The 14,035-nt window shown below is 34.4% G+C and overlaps 1 protein-coding gene across 1 annotated transcript; it reads left to right on the top strand.

Moving 5' to 3' along the window:
* Window positions 1-984: 984 nt before the first annotated feature.
* ASB17 (ankyrin repeat and SOCS box containing 17) lies at window positions 985-13,373 on the top strand. Its single transcript, XM_045389885.2, has 3 exons — window positions 985-1,498; window positions 10,771-11,050; window positions 13,088-13,373. The coding sequence occupies exons 1-3, from the start codon at window positions 1,098-1,100 to the stop codon at window positions 13,292-13,294; spliced, it is 888 nt and encodes a 295-aa protein (XP_045245820.1). The 5' UTR covers window positions 985-1,097; the 3' UTR covers window positions 13,295-13,373.
* The last annotated feature ends 662 nt before the right edge of the window (window positions 13,374-14,035 follow it).

The following is a 14,035-nucleotide window of genomic DNA, read 5'->3' on the forward strand; positions in this document are numbered from 1 at the left end:
GTAATCCAAGCTGCTCAGGAGGCTGAGGCAGGAGAATTGCTTGAACCCGAGAGACAAAGGTTGTAGTAAGCCGAGATCACACCATTGCACTCCAGCTGAGGCAATAGAGTGAGACACCGTCTCAACAACAACAACAAAAATCTAAAACAAAGTTTTTAAATTTGGTTAATATTGCATGACATTCTTTCTCTTTGGGAATGAATATATTGGCAAGTTACTTAACCTATGTAAGCCTTAGTTAGGCACAGTGCCTCAAGTCTGTAATCCTAGCACTTTGGGAGGCTGAGGCAGGGGGATAACTTAGGCTCGGGAATTCAAGACCAGCCTGGCCAACATGGCATAACTCTGTTTCTACAAAAAATACAAAAATTAGCTGGGCATGGCGGTGCATGCCTGTAGTCCCAGTTGTTTGGGAAGCTGAGGTGAGAGAAAGCTTGAGCCCAGGAGGTCAAGGCCACAGTGAGCCATGATCATACCACTGCACTCCAGCCTGGGTGACAGGGTGAGACCCTGTCTCAAAAAACAAAAAACAACAAAAAAATTATCTGTGTAAGCCTCAATTTCCTCAACTATAAGATAGGGGAAATAACTGGTGAGGATTAAGCGAGAGCATACAGTATTCACGCAGAACATGAGAACAACACTTGAATTTATTCACTCTAGCAATCGTTGTCTTCTTACATAATAGCCTACAAAGGATAATCAATCTGTTTATTACTATTATGTAGTCTACTGAAGAAACATGCAGAACTTGAGAAACAATGCAGACTACCCTCAACTGAATTCTTAGAAAATTAAATATATTGTATCTTAGCTTTCACGTTTGCCATTTCTGTCCAATATGTCTCTTTCAAATGTTACCAGTTACATATAATATCCCCTCTGACTTATGCTGGTGACCTCTACCTATTGTGGAGGAATCTCCACCTATTGTGATGTCATCCAGTACTTTGTGGTAATATTTATTTTTTCTGGTTACAGTTTAAAGGGCACTTCTGTTTGTGGAGTAAAGCCTACCACATTATCAAAATATGTAACTGGAGGATTACAGTATGCTTACCTCTGATTTTATTTCTATACTGCTGCTATAAGTAACAATGAGTAAATCTAATAAATTATGTCGTAAGACTTCTTGTCCAAGGAGCAATATATTCTGCAATCTCCTTGACAAAATTGTTAAAAGACCCTCCCTACAGTTTTTGGGTCAGTGGGGATATCACTGTTATGAACCAAGGATTTACAGATCACTGGCCAAAATTCTGAGATATGTGGATTTGGATGGTTTTGACGCACTACTCACAGATTACATTGCATTTGTGGAAAAATCAGGATACCGTTTTGAAGTAAGTTTTAACCTCGACTTTACTGAAATATGTGTGAATACAATTCTGTACTGGGTTTTTGCCAGAAAAGGTAATCCTGACTTTGTGGAATTACTTCTCAAGAAGACAAAAGACTATGTTCAAGACAGAAGTTGTAACCTGGCACTGATATGGAGGTAATAATCTCATACGTTTTCACTATAGAACAAGAAAATTTACCTTTAGGAGAGTAGAGTGCTTCTTTTTTCTAAAATTAACATGTATAGTGGCTATATGTGAAGTAAAGAATTCTCACCTAATTGCTTGACCAGTTGTTCACTCCTTCACTCCTTCATTATGTATTGCATTTTAATTTATATGTAAATTATTATGTACCAATAAATCATTAGTGATTCTGCTCTACACAGCTTACATGTTAGTGCTAAACAACATGTTTCTCTAACTAAACAGAGACACTATATTGTATAATACTATGATCTCCTATTTCTGAGAATCCTGAGGTTTTATATTTGTATATGTTTATAAGCTGACTTTCAAAGTACAATTGGGAATATGCACAAATATTCACATAGTAATACTTATTAAACACAATAGTTCCCTATTTGTGTGTTAAACGTTGATAAATTGGACTCCAAATTCTCCAAATTTGAGCACAATGAAGGTCAAGTACCTGATGCTATCGATAATAGAACCAAATTTTTATTGTCTTCACATGTCAATCTACCTAATGCATACTACTGAGGATCTTATGAAAATAAAATCTCCAGTGTATCCTCTTTGTAGCGCCTGTAATATAGATTTTAAAGTTACCTAGTTTGCACTAACTTTAATTTATTCTTTGGTTTTAGATATTCATCTGAATAAAACATTCATGTGTTCATGCATTCAGCAAAATATTTATTAATCATATTATTATGTATGCAGCTCTGTACTAGGTGCAATGATAAATGCATGTATGCAATGAAAAACAAAATTGACAAGATCAGTTAAAGACTAAACCAATTTAGGTTCTGCCTAAAGCAGAGTTTTTCCCTGATTGTGTATCCTACGGTACTGGAGAAACACTAGATTTCATTACTTAATGATTACTAAAGTACATGAACTGATAGCTGTGGTTTGGAAACAACAATAAACAAAACTACCACACAGTACTTTGTGTTTTAAGTAACCATTATATTTGTAATTACAGCAGAAATCAGCAAATCTTCTAAAGCTAACTGTCACTAGCTGGGCTAAAAAGTGCCTGTCTATAGCCCTGGAAGGCCCATGGGAAAGAAAAATTGAGTCAAACAGAGGGAGAGAGAATAAATTTTTTAAAATTAAAAATGGAAGCAGAGAGGAGAAAGCTGTAAGGAAAATGAAACAGAGAAACACAGTGGAACATGATAGAGTGCTATTAACAACTGTCTTAAGACAGGTTTAAAATTAATAAATTTCAACTTAGATGCATCCATTGTATCTGTGTAAAACCCATTACAGGCCAATTCTATGGATCACAACATCATTTGCATAAATGTAAAATCCATTACAGGCCAATTCTATGGATTGCAACATCATTTGAACTTTTCAGAATCACAGAATTTTAAATTTGGATGCAGCCTAAGAATTCATTAGCAGACCTTTACCCTGGACAGCAACCCTCTGTAGGGCATCACTGGTTGATGCTCACTGGTCTCTTCTTAAACAATTCTAGTAGTCGTGAGTTAACTACTTCCTGAGGTAAACCATTCCTTTGCCTTGGGGTCCTTGTTTTTCCTAGTGTTATATATATAGTTATATATATATAGTTATATATATAGTTATACATACATATATATACATGTTATACATAGTTATATATGTTTTATATATATATAACTAAAACTAATATAAATATAACTAGTTATATAAATATATAAATATAACTAGTCATAATAGTTATATAACTATATAAGTAGTTGTATATATAACTGTTTGAATATATATAATATATGTAGTCACATGACTTTAAATATGATGTATATGCCAATGACTCTCAAATCTTTATCCCCAGTGTGGACTTTGCCTCTGAGCTCTGAACTCCTTCTATATTTAATTAATTGACATTGCCACATGGCATCTCAAACTGAATAGAAACAAAGCAGAATACTGATCTAATGCACCCCCCTTTCTGCCAACCTTTTCCTTCCCCAGTATTCCCCCCAACCCCCGATTAACAGTACCTGTTTCTCTACCATGTGGCTCAAGGCAGAAATCTAGGATTTATTCTTGATTCTTTCTTTTGCTTCAACACATCAGTAAGTCCTTTTATCTCCAAAATATATCCCAATCATTTCTATTTCTTTTCGTCTCCTTTCATCTCTTCCATTTCAAATCTAGGTGAACCCACCATCACCTCTTGCATAGAAAACTGGAATAGACTTTTAAAGAGTCATCCAGCTTCCACTCTTCCCTGTCAACTCCTGTAATCTGTTATTGACTCAGAAGCCTGAGTGACCTTTTAAAAACACAAAATGGCTCATATCAACCATAGTTAAAATCCTCCAGTTTTTCCACTACAATGATTTTATACAAGGGGTATAGAATTCAAACAATACCCCCTTTTACAAAAACCCTATATGAAAGATCACTCTGTATTTCTCCGAAACCCAATCTCATATTACTCTCCCTTTTGAACACTATATTCCAGCCACACAAACCTTTCTGTTTCTTGAACATCTTCAAGTTCATTCCTGCCATAAGGCCTCATAATACACTCCCTCTGTCCGAAAATCTATTCACTTGGGTCTTCCTCCTCATCAGCTAGGTCACAGTATAAATATCATCTTCTCAAAGAGGCCTTTCCTACTCACACAATCTAAAGAAGCCACTCAGTCATTATATTATTTTACTTTAATGTTCTGCACCTGCTGATCACTGACCTGTTTATCTACTGTTGTTCCTTTTTTCATTGGTTTGCTCATGATCTATCCTCGCGGATAGAGTGTGTAGAACTATGTCAGATACATAGCAACTGCTCAATCAGGATTTTGTTGAGTGAGTAAGTGAATTTTGAAACAGTTTTATTTGATTCTTCTTTCCTGTACTGCACTGAAGTCTTGCATTTCTCCAACCCTGCCCCTGTAGCTATAAAGATCAGTCTGCTAACTCTTTTCTACATGAAAACTTCTCAAATATTTGAACACACCTATTATGTCCTCATAATGAATACCCCATATTTCCTATTATCTGTTGTTCTTTACTTCGACAACATCATTCTTTGGTCATCCTCCCTTGTTTACACTCTAATTTGATAATTTCCCTATTATATCTCCCTGGAGGAGAGGAGATAGAATTAACAAGGGAAAGAAACTTAAGTTTGTTCATTTTCACCACAAACCTGCAAAAATCATCTAAATGCCACAGTGTGACAGATTGTAGGTGGCTAAAGGGAGAAGATATCATTCCATTCAAATAACAATAATAAATATTAAGCATTTTCTAAGTGCCAGACACTATGTTATTTATTGGGGATACAAAAACAAAGTAGACATATTTTCTGATTTTAGAGAGCTCATATACTAGTAAGTGAGGCATAAATGTAAACAGCAATTATAAACACACTCTAGGTACAAAAATAGAAGCATGTACAGGTAGAGAGAGCAGAGAAGGAAATTGTTAACACCATTAGGGAGGAGTAGGTATCTGAGAAGGCTCAATAGAATAGATGATGTCTTAAACTGATTTTTAAAAGATAGCAAAGAGTTTTTTCTTTCTTTCTCTACAAGACACATAGTCTATATAGAAGGAGGATGACTGAAACTAAGGGAGATACAAACAATATTGTTGTATCCTATGACTAAAAGCAGTTTAGTAATAGCTAGAGAGTGAGATAGGAATCAGGTAGTAAGAGAAATGAAGACTGTAATTGAAAGAAGGAAGGATTTTGTAGGCCAGACTGAGGAAGATGAAATTTACACCATGAATAATGCCTGGCCAGTGAAAGTCAACTTGTGGAATTAAAAAGATTCATCAGCCCCATTTGAACACTGGATTTTGGGAAAATAGGCTGCAGCTATGGCCGGGAAACCAGTTAGTAGACTACTCAAGCACTCCAAGTATAATGTTCTATGCAGGAAGAATTGGGGGAAAGTGATCTAATTTTTTTAAAACGAAGTGGTTAGAGAAGATCCCTGAGGCTGAATTTGCATAACATGCAAAGTGTGTGTACTTAGTTTGCATGTGTATTTATAATAGTTTTGAGGGGAGAACTAATTCTTCTCGGCCAACATCCCTCCCAACTTCTGGTTGCCCTTTGATACTACAACTGTTCAGGTAAATTTTAATGAGAACTTAAACTAAAACAGTAGCAGTGGGAGAAAGGAGAGAGATTTTTAGATAGAATAACAAGACACAGTAAGTGATCAGAATTGGAAGATCTAAGAGAAGAAAGAGTTAAACTTCAGATTTCTAAATTTTGAGAGTGGTTGAAAGTTGTATTAGTTTCCTGTTGCTGCTGCAACAAATTGCCACAAGCTTAGTGTCTTAAAACAACACAAATTTATAGTTTAGTTCTTATAGTTCCAGAGTTCAAAAGTCCAAAATAAGTCTTATAGAGCTAAATCAAATTGTTAGTAGGCCCGGTCCCTTATGGAGGTTTTAGGGAAGAATCTGTTTCCTTGCCTTTGCCAGCTTTCAGAGGCCATCTACATTCCTTGACTGATGGCCCCTTCATCTTCAAAGCTAACACTGTAATGTCATAATCTTATTCATTGACTCTCCTTCCAGCATTCTCTGTACTTATAAGGACTCTTGCAATTACATTGGGCACACCTAGTTAATCTCCCACCTCAAGATCTTCATCATATCTGCAAAATCCTATTTGCCATACTGAGGGGCCATTATTCAGCCCACCAAAATGGTCATACCACAAACTTATCAAGGTAAAATATTTTTTAAAAACCTATAAAATCAGTTTTGGACACATGAGTTTGCACTGCCTAATGGATATCGAGGTAGAGATGTGCAGTACATGGCTAGATATACAGGGCCATCCTTAATCTTCTCTTACATCTCACATCTATGTTAGGATATCTGTTGGTTCTACCTGGAAATAATATAAAGCATCTGGCTGTCTCCACTACTGTGTTCCAAGCTAAGTGATTTCCTTCCTTCTTTAACAAATTCTCAACAAAGGGCAGATCACATTACCCTTCTATTCAAAACCTCCAATGACTTGTCATTTTTGTTTAGAGTAAAAGGTGAGGTTCTTACAGTGATCCTTAAGGCTCTAAATAACGTGGCATCCCATTACCTCTGCCCTCTTTCAGCCACACTGGTTCCCTTATTCTTCCTTCATCACTCCAGGCACACTCTCCCGCCATAGGGCCCTGAAATATCCAAATGCTTAACTTCCTCGCCTCCTTCTGGTCTTTGTTCAAATGCCACTTTTCAAAGATGTACTCTTCCATCATCTTATTTAATATTTAAAGATGCCCTGACTGTACCCACCCACAGCATATCCATATTTCTTATTCTGCTCGACTTATTCTTTTTTCCAAGCACTCATCACCTTCTAACATAAAATGTGCTTGTTTACTATGTTCATGCTATATTGTTGTTAATCATCACTGTAATATAAGCAAGAGAGTAGGGATCTTCATTTTGTTTCCGGATATATCCCAAGCACCTAAAACAGTTCCTGGCATATAGTATGCATTCAATATTTGTTGAAATAAATAAATGGACAGGGACTGAAGTTATGATCATAAATAAAATTGCCTGGGAATAGTCAAATAAAATTGGTCTAAAGGCCATGCATATTTACTTAGATGTCGAGGGCAGAGGAAGAGGAGCCAGTGAAAGATAGTTGAGGAGAGATAGCCAAAGAGATAAATGGGTAACTTGGAGAGACTAGCCCAACTGAGTAAAAGGAAAACATAGTTTTAAGAAAGACAACTGTGTGAAATATCACACACATAAAATTATTCTGGAGAAGCACCTATCAAATTTTTCAGTTAGAAATTGAAGGAGAATGAGAAGGGAAAAAATTAGAAATAATTATAGCTAAAAACTGAATCATTCTCTGCATGTCTATATGGAAATATTATGCCCCATTTCATAAGCATTATGACAGGTTTTCAGATACCAAAGGTTCAGTTCATTAACCTCACATTTAAAAACTAATTCTTGCTTTGCTTGCTGCACTTCATCCATATAAGTACTGCTATAATTAACTGTCAGTACAGATTAAGCAAATTCTGGTTTACAGTAATATACTCTTTAAACATGAGGATTAATCATATGTCATTTGGGTACAGATTAGACTTTTAAATCTCATTTTAAACCTATTTGAGTTTTAGTCATGTTTTCAACATTTTTCAGTATTCATTCAGTATCTTCTAAAGGTAATGTCAATCTTAATATCTTAGAATCAACTAATATCTCAAAATCTTAATAATGACCACTTATGGTATATTTTGCCTCTGAGTCTCCAGAATTCCCATACTTATAAGGTTCTTAAGTCAAATATTTTCTTAAGAACAAGCAAGATGAATACATTAAATTGCCTTTGAAAAGTTTAAGTGATTACACATCAACAAAAATCTTGTTAGGTCTGAAAGCTACAGGATAAATTCAAGGAATTTTTTACTATCACATATATAGTCAAAATTTTCAGTAAAAAAAGTTCAATGAACAAATATTTGAGTGCCTAATATGGGCCAAATATTGTTCTAGGCACTTAAATATGTAGTAGTCAACTAAGATGAAATTATTGTCTTTCAGGAGCTTACAATTTTGTAAATTGTTCTGCTTATCCATTTATTTTGAAGATGAGAAAATGAAAGTTTAGAGGTGTTAAGTAAGTTTTCCAAAAGATCAAATTTAATGTAGTTAGGTACAAAGTGCCCTGAGGAGTGTGAGATATATCTGGGTAATCAAAGAAGACTTCACAAAAGAATTTATTAGACAAGGTCTCATAAAGATGAGTTAGACTTATCGCAGAATTGGAAAAAAAAAAAAAAAAAAAAAGGCGGGGGAGAAGAACATATACAAAGCAAAGAAATGGGAAAGACCTGGATGCAGTGGCAGTTTGGGAAACTGCTTACCAATGATAGGTAATATAGAAAGATACGTAGTTTAGAAGTTCTCCATGTGTTGGAAGTATTTGTAAAAAAGATGAGATGCCCAGGACATTATTGGTCTGGAGATGATTCCACGAGAGAGAGAGGAAATAATACATATCCACATTTATACATACGTACACACAGAAATATCCTCTCTCTCTTTCTATATGTGTGTGCATATGTGTGTATATATATGTATATGTATGTATAGTGCCAGTGACAGAGTTATGACAAAAACCTGCATCTTGATTTCTAAAATGTTACTTTGCACTACACATCACTATTTTTTAAATTACAAAATCCTGGCATTTCAGAGTTTGGTGAAGCTTTGGAGATAAACTAGTTGGTCCAGTGACTTTCCAACTACACTTTTTGGAGACCTGAATGAGGAACTAGTAGGGGTAAGGGCTCTAGGACTTCCACCAGAAAAACTCTTTTTTCTTAGTTTTGTCAGATTCTTCAAAAACAACTTGAAAAAAGCTCATCTATTACAAAACATTTATCTTCTATAGCTAGTTCTGGTATAGCAATCCTCCAATGCTGGTTTATGTTTGTGCCTAAAACATTCCTTCAAATCTTTTTATTGGAAAACACCTACTAATCTTTCAAATCTTAGTTTCTGGATAACCTATAGGAAATGACTATTTCAGATAGAGTTAAGTACCCCTCCTCAGTGCTTCTATAGTACCCTGAGCATGCTTCTATCATTGTGATTATCACCTTGTATTGTATTAATACAATTTCTTGTGTTTTCCTTACTAGATGGTAATAGTCAAGAACTATATCTTTCATCTCTGTGTATCTACTCCTTAGTACACTCTAGGCAAGCAAGTGTTAAATAAATCAGGTAATGAAGGAATGAGCAAATGAGTATATAAATGCTTGTGGAAACGGATGTAAAGAGGCCAACTTGCCCAACAATCACACAGCCAATTCAGAGTCAAACCTTGGAACCTAGAACACTTGTCTCTACTGTTTATACCATTATACCATGCTGCCTCCCATTTTACCTAAGTACTATATATGTAGTCTTAAAGTTCCCCTTTTTGCATAAGACTTTCCTTGCTCTGAGTAGTTGCCTAAAAGCAGTATTTATGCTTCGTGTACTGCCCTGCAGTATTTTATTAGGCCAGTCAAGAGAATTCTACAGACAAAAATCATTAATAAAATTTCCCTTTCATTAGCCTAAAAACCATATTACTTGGCAAAATTATGGCTTGCTAACATAAAATCCCCTGTGGTCAACGACACCACAATAATATTTACTCTGACCAAAATAACAGCATAAAAGTCTATTAAATCAAACAACTGCAAGAAGTATATACCATTTTAAAAAATGAAGTTTTCATTTCCATCATAAGGGAAGAGAAATTTTTAAGTCTAGCCATCATGTGACACTCTAGGGAAAACAAGATTTCAGAGCAGACTCAAAATTTTACTCAAGAAGAAAAATTCTGCCCTTGAGGGACCTGATATGGTTCTCATTATAATTTCCATTTCCTAAGCCCAACCAACTCTAATTTTATTAGAGTGAAAAAGGTAGAATTAAGATAGTTGTATTTATTCCTTTCCTAATCTCCAAACTCAATTCAAGCTCATGTCTGGTACATGATCAAGAAGAACAAAAACAAAAAGATATGCAAATGATCACATAATTCTTTCTATTAATAAAGTTAAATCAAAAAGTTCTGTCCTTCTTTTCCATTTTATTTTTTCCAGAGCTACATCAGTTTTGTAATACTGTCCTAAGCTGTATAGATTTCTCAACTAGAATTGCTATGACTAAAAGTAAACACTTTACATATATTATAAATTGGTTTTGTTTATTTTTACAACATAAATGGGGTTTAAGTGTTTGGTAGGAGTTTTCTTTTAACCTTCAGTTTGGTCTAGATTCATAGAGTGGAAAACTCCTTTTAAGAAATATATAGGCTGGGGACAGGGGCTCACGCCTGTAATCCCAGCACTTTGGGAGGCTGAGGCAGGCAGATCACCTGAGGTTGGGAGTTTGAGACCAGACTGACCGACATGAAAAAACACTGTCTCTACTAAAAATACAAAATGAGCTGGGCATGGTTGCATATGCCTGTAATCCCAGCTACTCAAGAGGCTGAGGCAGGAGAATCGCTTGAACCCAGGAGGCAGAGGTTGAGATGAGCGGAGATCATGCCATTGCACTCCAGCCTGAGCAACAAGAGGGAAACTCTATCTCGAAAAAAAAAAAAAAAAAGAAACATATAAAGTTACATTTAAGACATTTAACACTTAAGATAATACTATTATTTTCCCATTACTAGCAAGATAAAGTGTTTGTCACATTTCTTAATTCTATATCCAATGAGTTTTTTTTGTTTAATTCACAGAACTTTCACACCAGTATACTGTCCAAGTCCATTAAGTGGCATCACACCTCTCTTTTATGTAGCTCAGACAAGACAGTCTAATATCTTCAAAATACTACTGCAATATGGAATCTTAGAAAGAGAAAAAAACCCTATCAACATTGTCTTAACGATAGTACTCTACCCTTCAAGAGTAAGAGTAATGGTTGATCGTGAATTGGCTGACATCCATGAAGATGCCAAAACATGTTTGGTACTATGTTCCAGAGTGCTTTCTGTCATTTCAGTCAAAGAAATAAAGGTAAGAAAACTACTTTTTTTAAAAAAGGGCTCAAATATTAGTGAATCTTAAGATTAAACTGTAAAGGAAAGAATACAGTTAATTTTAAATTTACAGAATATGTCCAGTGACAGATCATTGAGTATATATTAATAAAAATAATAGGGAAAATCTCAAACAGTCCTTTACTTCTTACGCTTTTAGAAATATGAAAGAAAATTAAGTGTATGTATAGTTCATTTTAGTATTAAGTAGATATATATAATATCCTAATTATATTTTTAAAACTGTTTAAGATGTCTCTGTCCTTTAAAAACTAAATAAAAAAATTTAACAGACCTCCTTTCCAACAGAATATTTCAAAATAAGGGTTACATTTCTCCCCACAAGTACAATCATATGTAAAAAAACAGATTTCTTCCATTCAAGTTCTCAAAGCAACATCAAGTATTATAAAAATATAAATAAAGGTTTAAAATATTTGTTCAAGTGAAAATATCTATCCCTCAGAAATGTGGAGACCTTCTTAATAATAAGGTTTCTGGAATAAATCAAATTTAGAGAAAACAATTAACAGCATATAGGGTACCCTGTCAAAATGAACTGCAAGTGTCAGCATCAAATTGAATTATGCCCATTAGTAGCAAGAAATAAGTCCGTTTAATAGAGAGAAAGCTACCCCTATAAATTTAAACCAATAAAATCAGCAAGGAATCCAGTAGTTCCCCTAATCTTTAATGGTGTGACATCAGAAATAAACTCGTAAGAGATATAACTCTACTATTTTTTTTCTTTAATGCCTCAGCAGTGAATATGAATGCCTGAGCCAACTGTAAGCAAAGCAAATTTATCAAATTATTTTGGCAGCCCATTTTTAAAACAATTTTTTTTTTGCATTTTCAGAAACTTGCTTGTCCTTGGTCCAGTATTAATTCTGCATAATTGTTACAGAACATATCAATTCTCAACCAGTTCCATGAATGCTATTCCTGAGATACAACCCTAGTAGAAAAGCACTAGGATAGAGTGAGTTTACCAAAATCATCTGCCTAAGTGGCAAAAAATGTATAGCTGGGTTCCAATCAATTGCAGTTTAATAAAGTAAAATAGCATTGAGCAAGATAAAGAATAGCATTAAAACTGCTTAAAGAACACTTTAAATGCCTCTGTTCTGCATTTCCACACTTCTCACTAGTTTTCCCTATCGCAGCACATATATTTTATTGTAAATATATGTTTAGATATTTCTACCTCTATACCAGGAGTCTTGTAAGCACAGAGGCTGTGTCTGTTTTACCTACACTAGCAATTATCCCAAGCACCTATCATAATGCTAAGCATATATTCTTTAATAGTTAAATAATTGAATAATGAATGCATTATATATGTAATAGATAAACAGTAGTATCATGTAGCCTGTGGAATATATGTTCTAGTGGAGAATATTTCTGTAATACAGCAATGTTTTTTCCTCCTAAGTCAATCTATTAACATTTGACCCCTAATATTAAATATTGTAAAAGATGCCTTTCTAAACCTTTAAAAGACATCTTTTCATTTGGACAGGCCTCCTGTCAGACTTTCTTGTGTAGGAAGCATTACTCTACAATAGTTGATATCACCTTGGAAACTTTTAGGACTTCATTGTCTGTGTCCAACCCCAGACTAGTTGAATCAGAATTTGTGGAGTAGGACCTGAGCACTGGTATTTTTTACAGTCTCCCAGATAATTCTATATAGCAAAGTTGACCATAACCACTCTTCAGGAAGAAGTTGATAAAATATAAGTACAATCCAACTAAAATTAAAAACTTGATTGGATTCATAGTTGTAAAAAAATTTTGCCTTGTGTCCTTAGACATATAGATTATTTAAAGTTTATCCTTGTGAAAAAAATGGGAATAAAATACTTGCCTCAAGTAAAAATGCTTTGGAAAAAGGTTATAAGGGTTTTATAAATTTATCGTCTATTTTCTAAATTTAAAAACAAGTGTTAATAATTTGGACCAATCCAAATTACAAAACATTACAAAAGTAAAATATTTTGCTTTTCTTCAGACACAGCTGAGTTTAGGAAGACGTCCAATTATTTCAAATTGGTTTGATTACATTCCTTCAACAAGATACAAAGATCCATGTGAACTATTACATCTTTGCAGACTAACCATCAGGAATCAACTATTAACCAACAATATGCTCCCAGATGGAATATTTTCACTTCTAATTCCTGCTCGTCTACAAAACTATCTGAATTTAGAAATCTAACATACGTCAATGTCCTAAGTTCCTTAACAATGCTTACCAATGTATGGCTTAGAAGTTAATAAAAATTAACTTCATGTAAGTTTTTATTGCACTGAACATTCATTTAGAAAATATATTTTCACACAACATCTTAATTGGATCACTTTTTAATCATTATGTGACTCTGCCCATTACCGTCATTAAATGTAATAAATTATATGCATTTTACACAAAGAAAAATGAACTATTTTGATCCAAATTACACAAAAATGAAAATATCAGTTCAATCTGTATGTTCTTTCATCACGAGGAAACTTATCTAAAAAAAAATGGAGTTTTCTCAGACAATTTTTTGGCTACTTTCTAAGTATTAGATTTTTTTCTCTACAACTATGTGCAAACATGAAACTTGGAAGACAGTTCTCTATGGATCTCATGTTTTTCCTGTCAGGAGAAGAGGCACTAATTTCCATTATGGGCTAGCTTTTCAAGAATGTTTGTATAGTAAGCAGTTTGGGAGATAGAGATAGCGTCTTCCACTGGAGAGAGCAGGTTTGTTTATTGTCTACTATACAAAAGTAATGTCTTCCTCTGAGGCAAAGGTTGAGCAAGTTTGCTTGAAATTCATTATAAAAGATTGGAATTTCCCAAGCTCAGAGCTCCTCAGCTGTGACACAAATCTACTGTGTCCACATCTACTTGGCCCACTCCATATCTTGGAGGGTGGATCTAAGTGGAATCGACACAAGCATGAATCTTATG

This window comes from Macaca fascicularis, chromosome 1 (assembly GCF_037993035.2).
Source record: "Macaca fascicularis isolate 582-1 chromosome 1, T2T-MFA8v1.1".
NCBI lineage: Eukaryota > Metazoa > Chordata > Mammalia > Primates > Cercopithecidae > Macaca > Macaca fascicularis.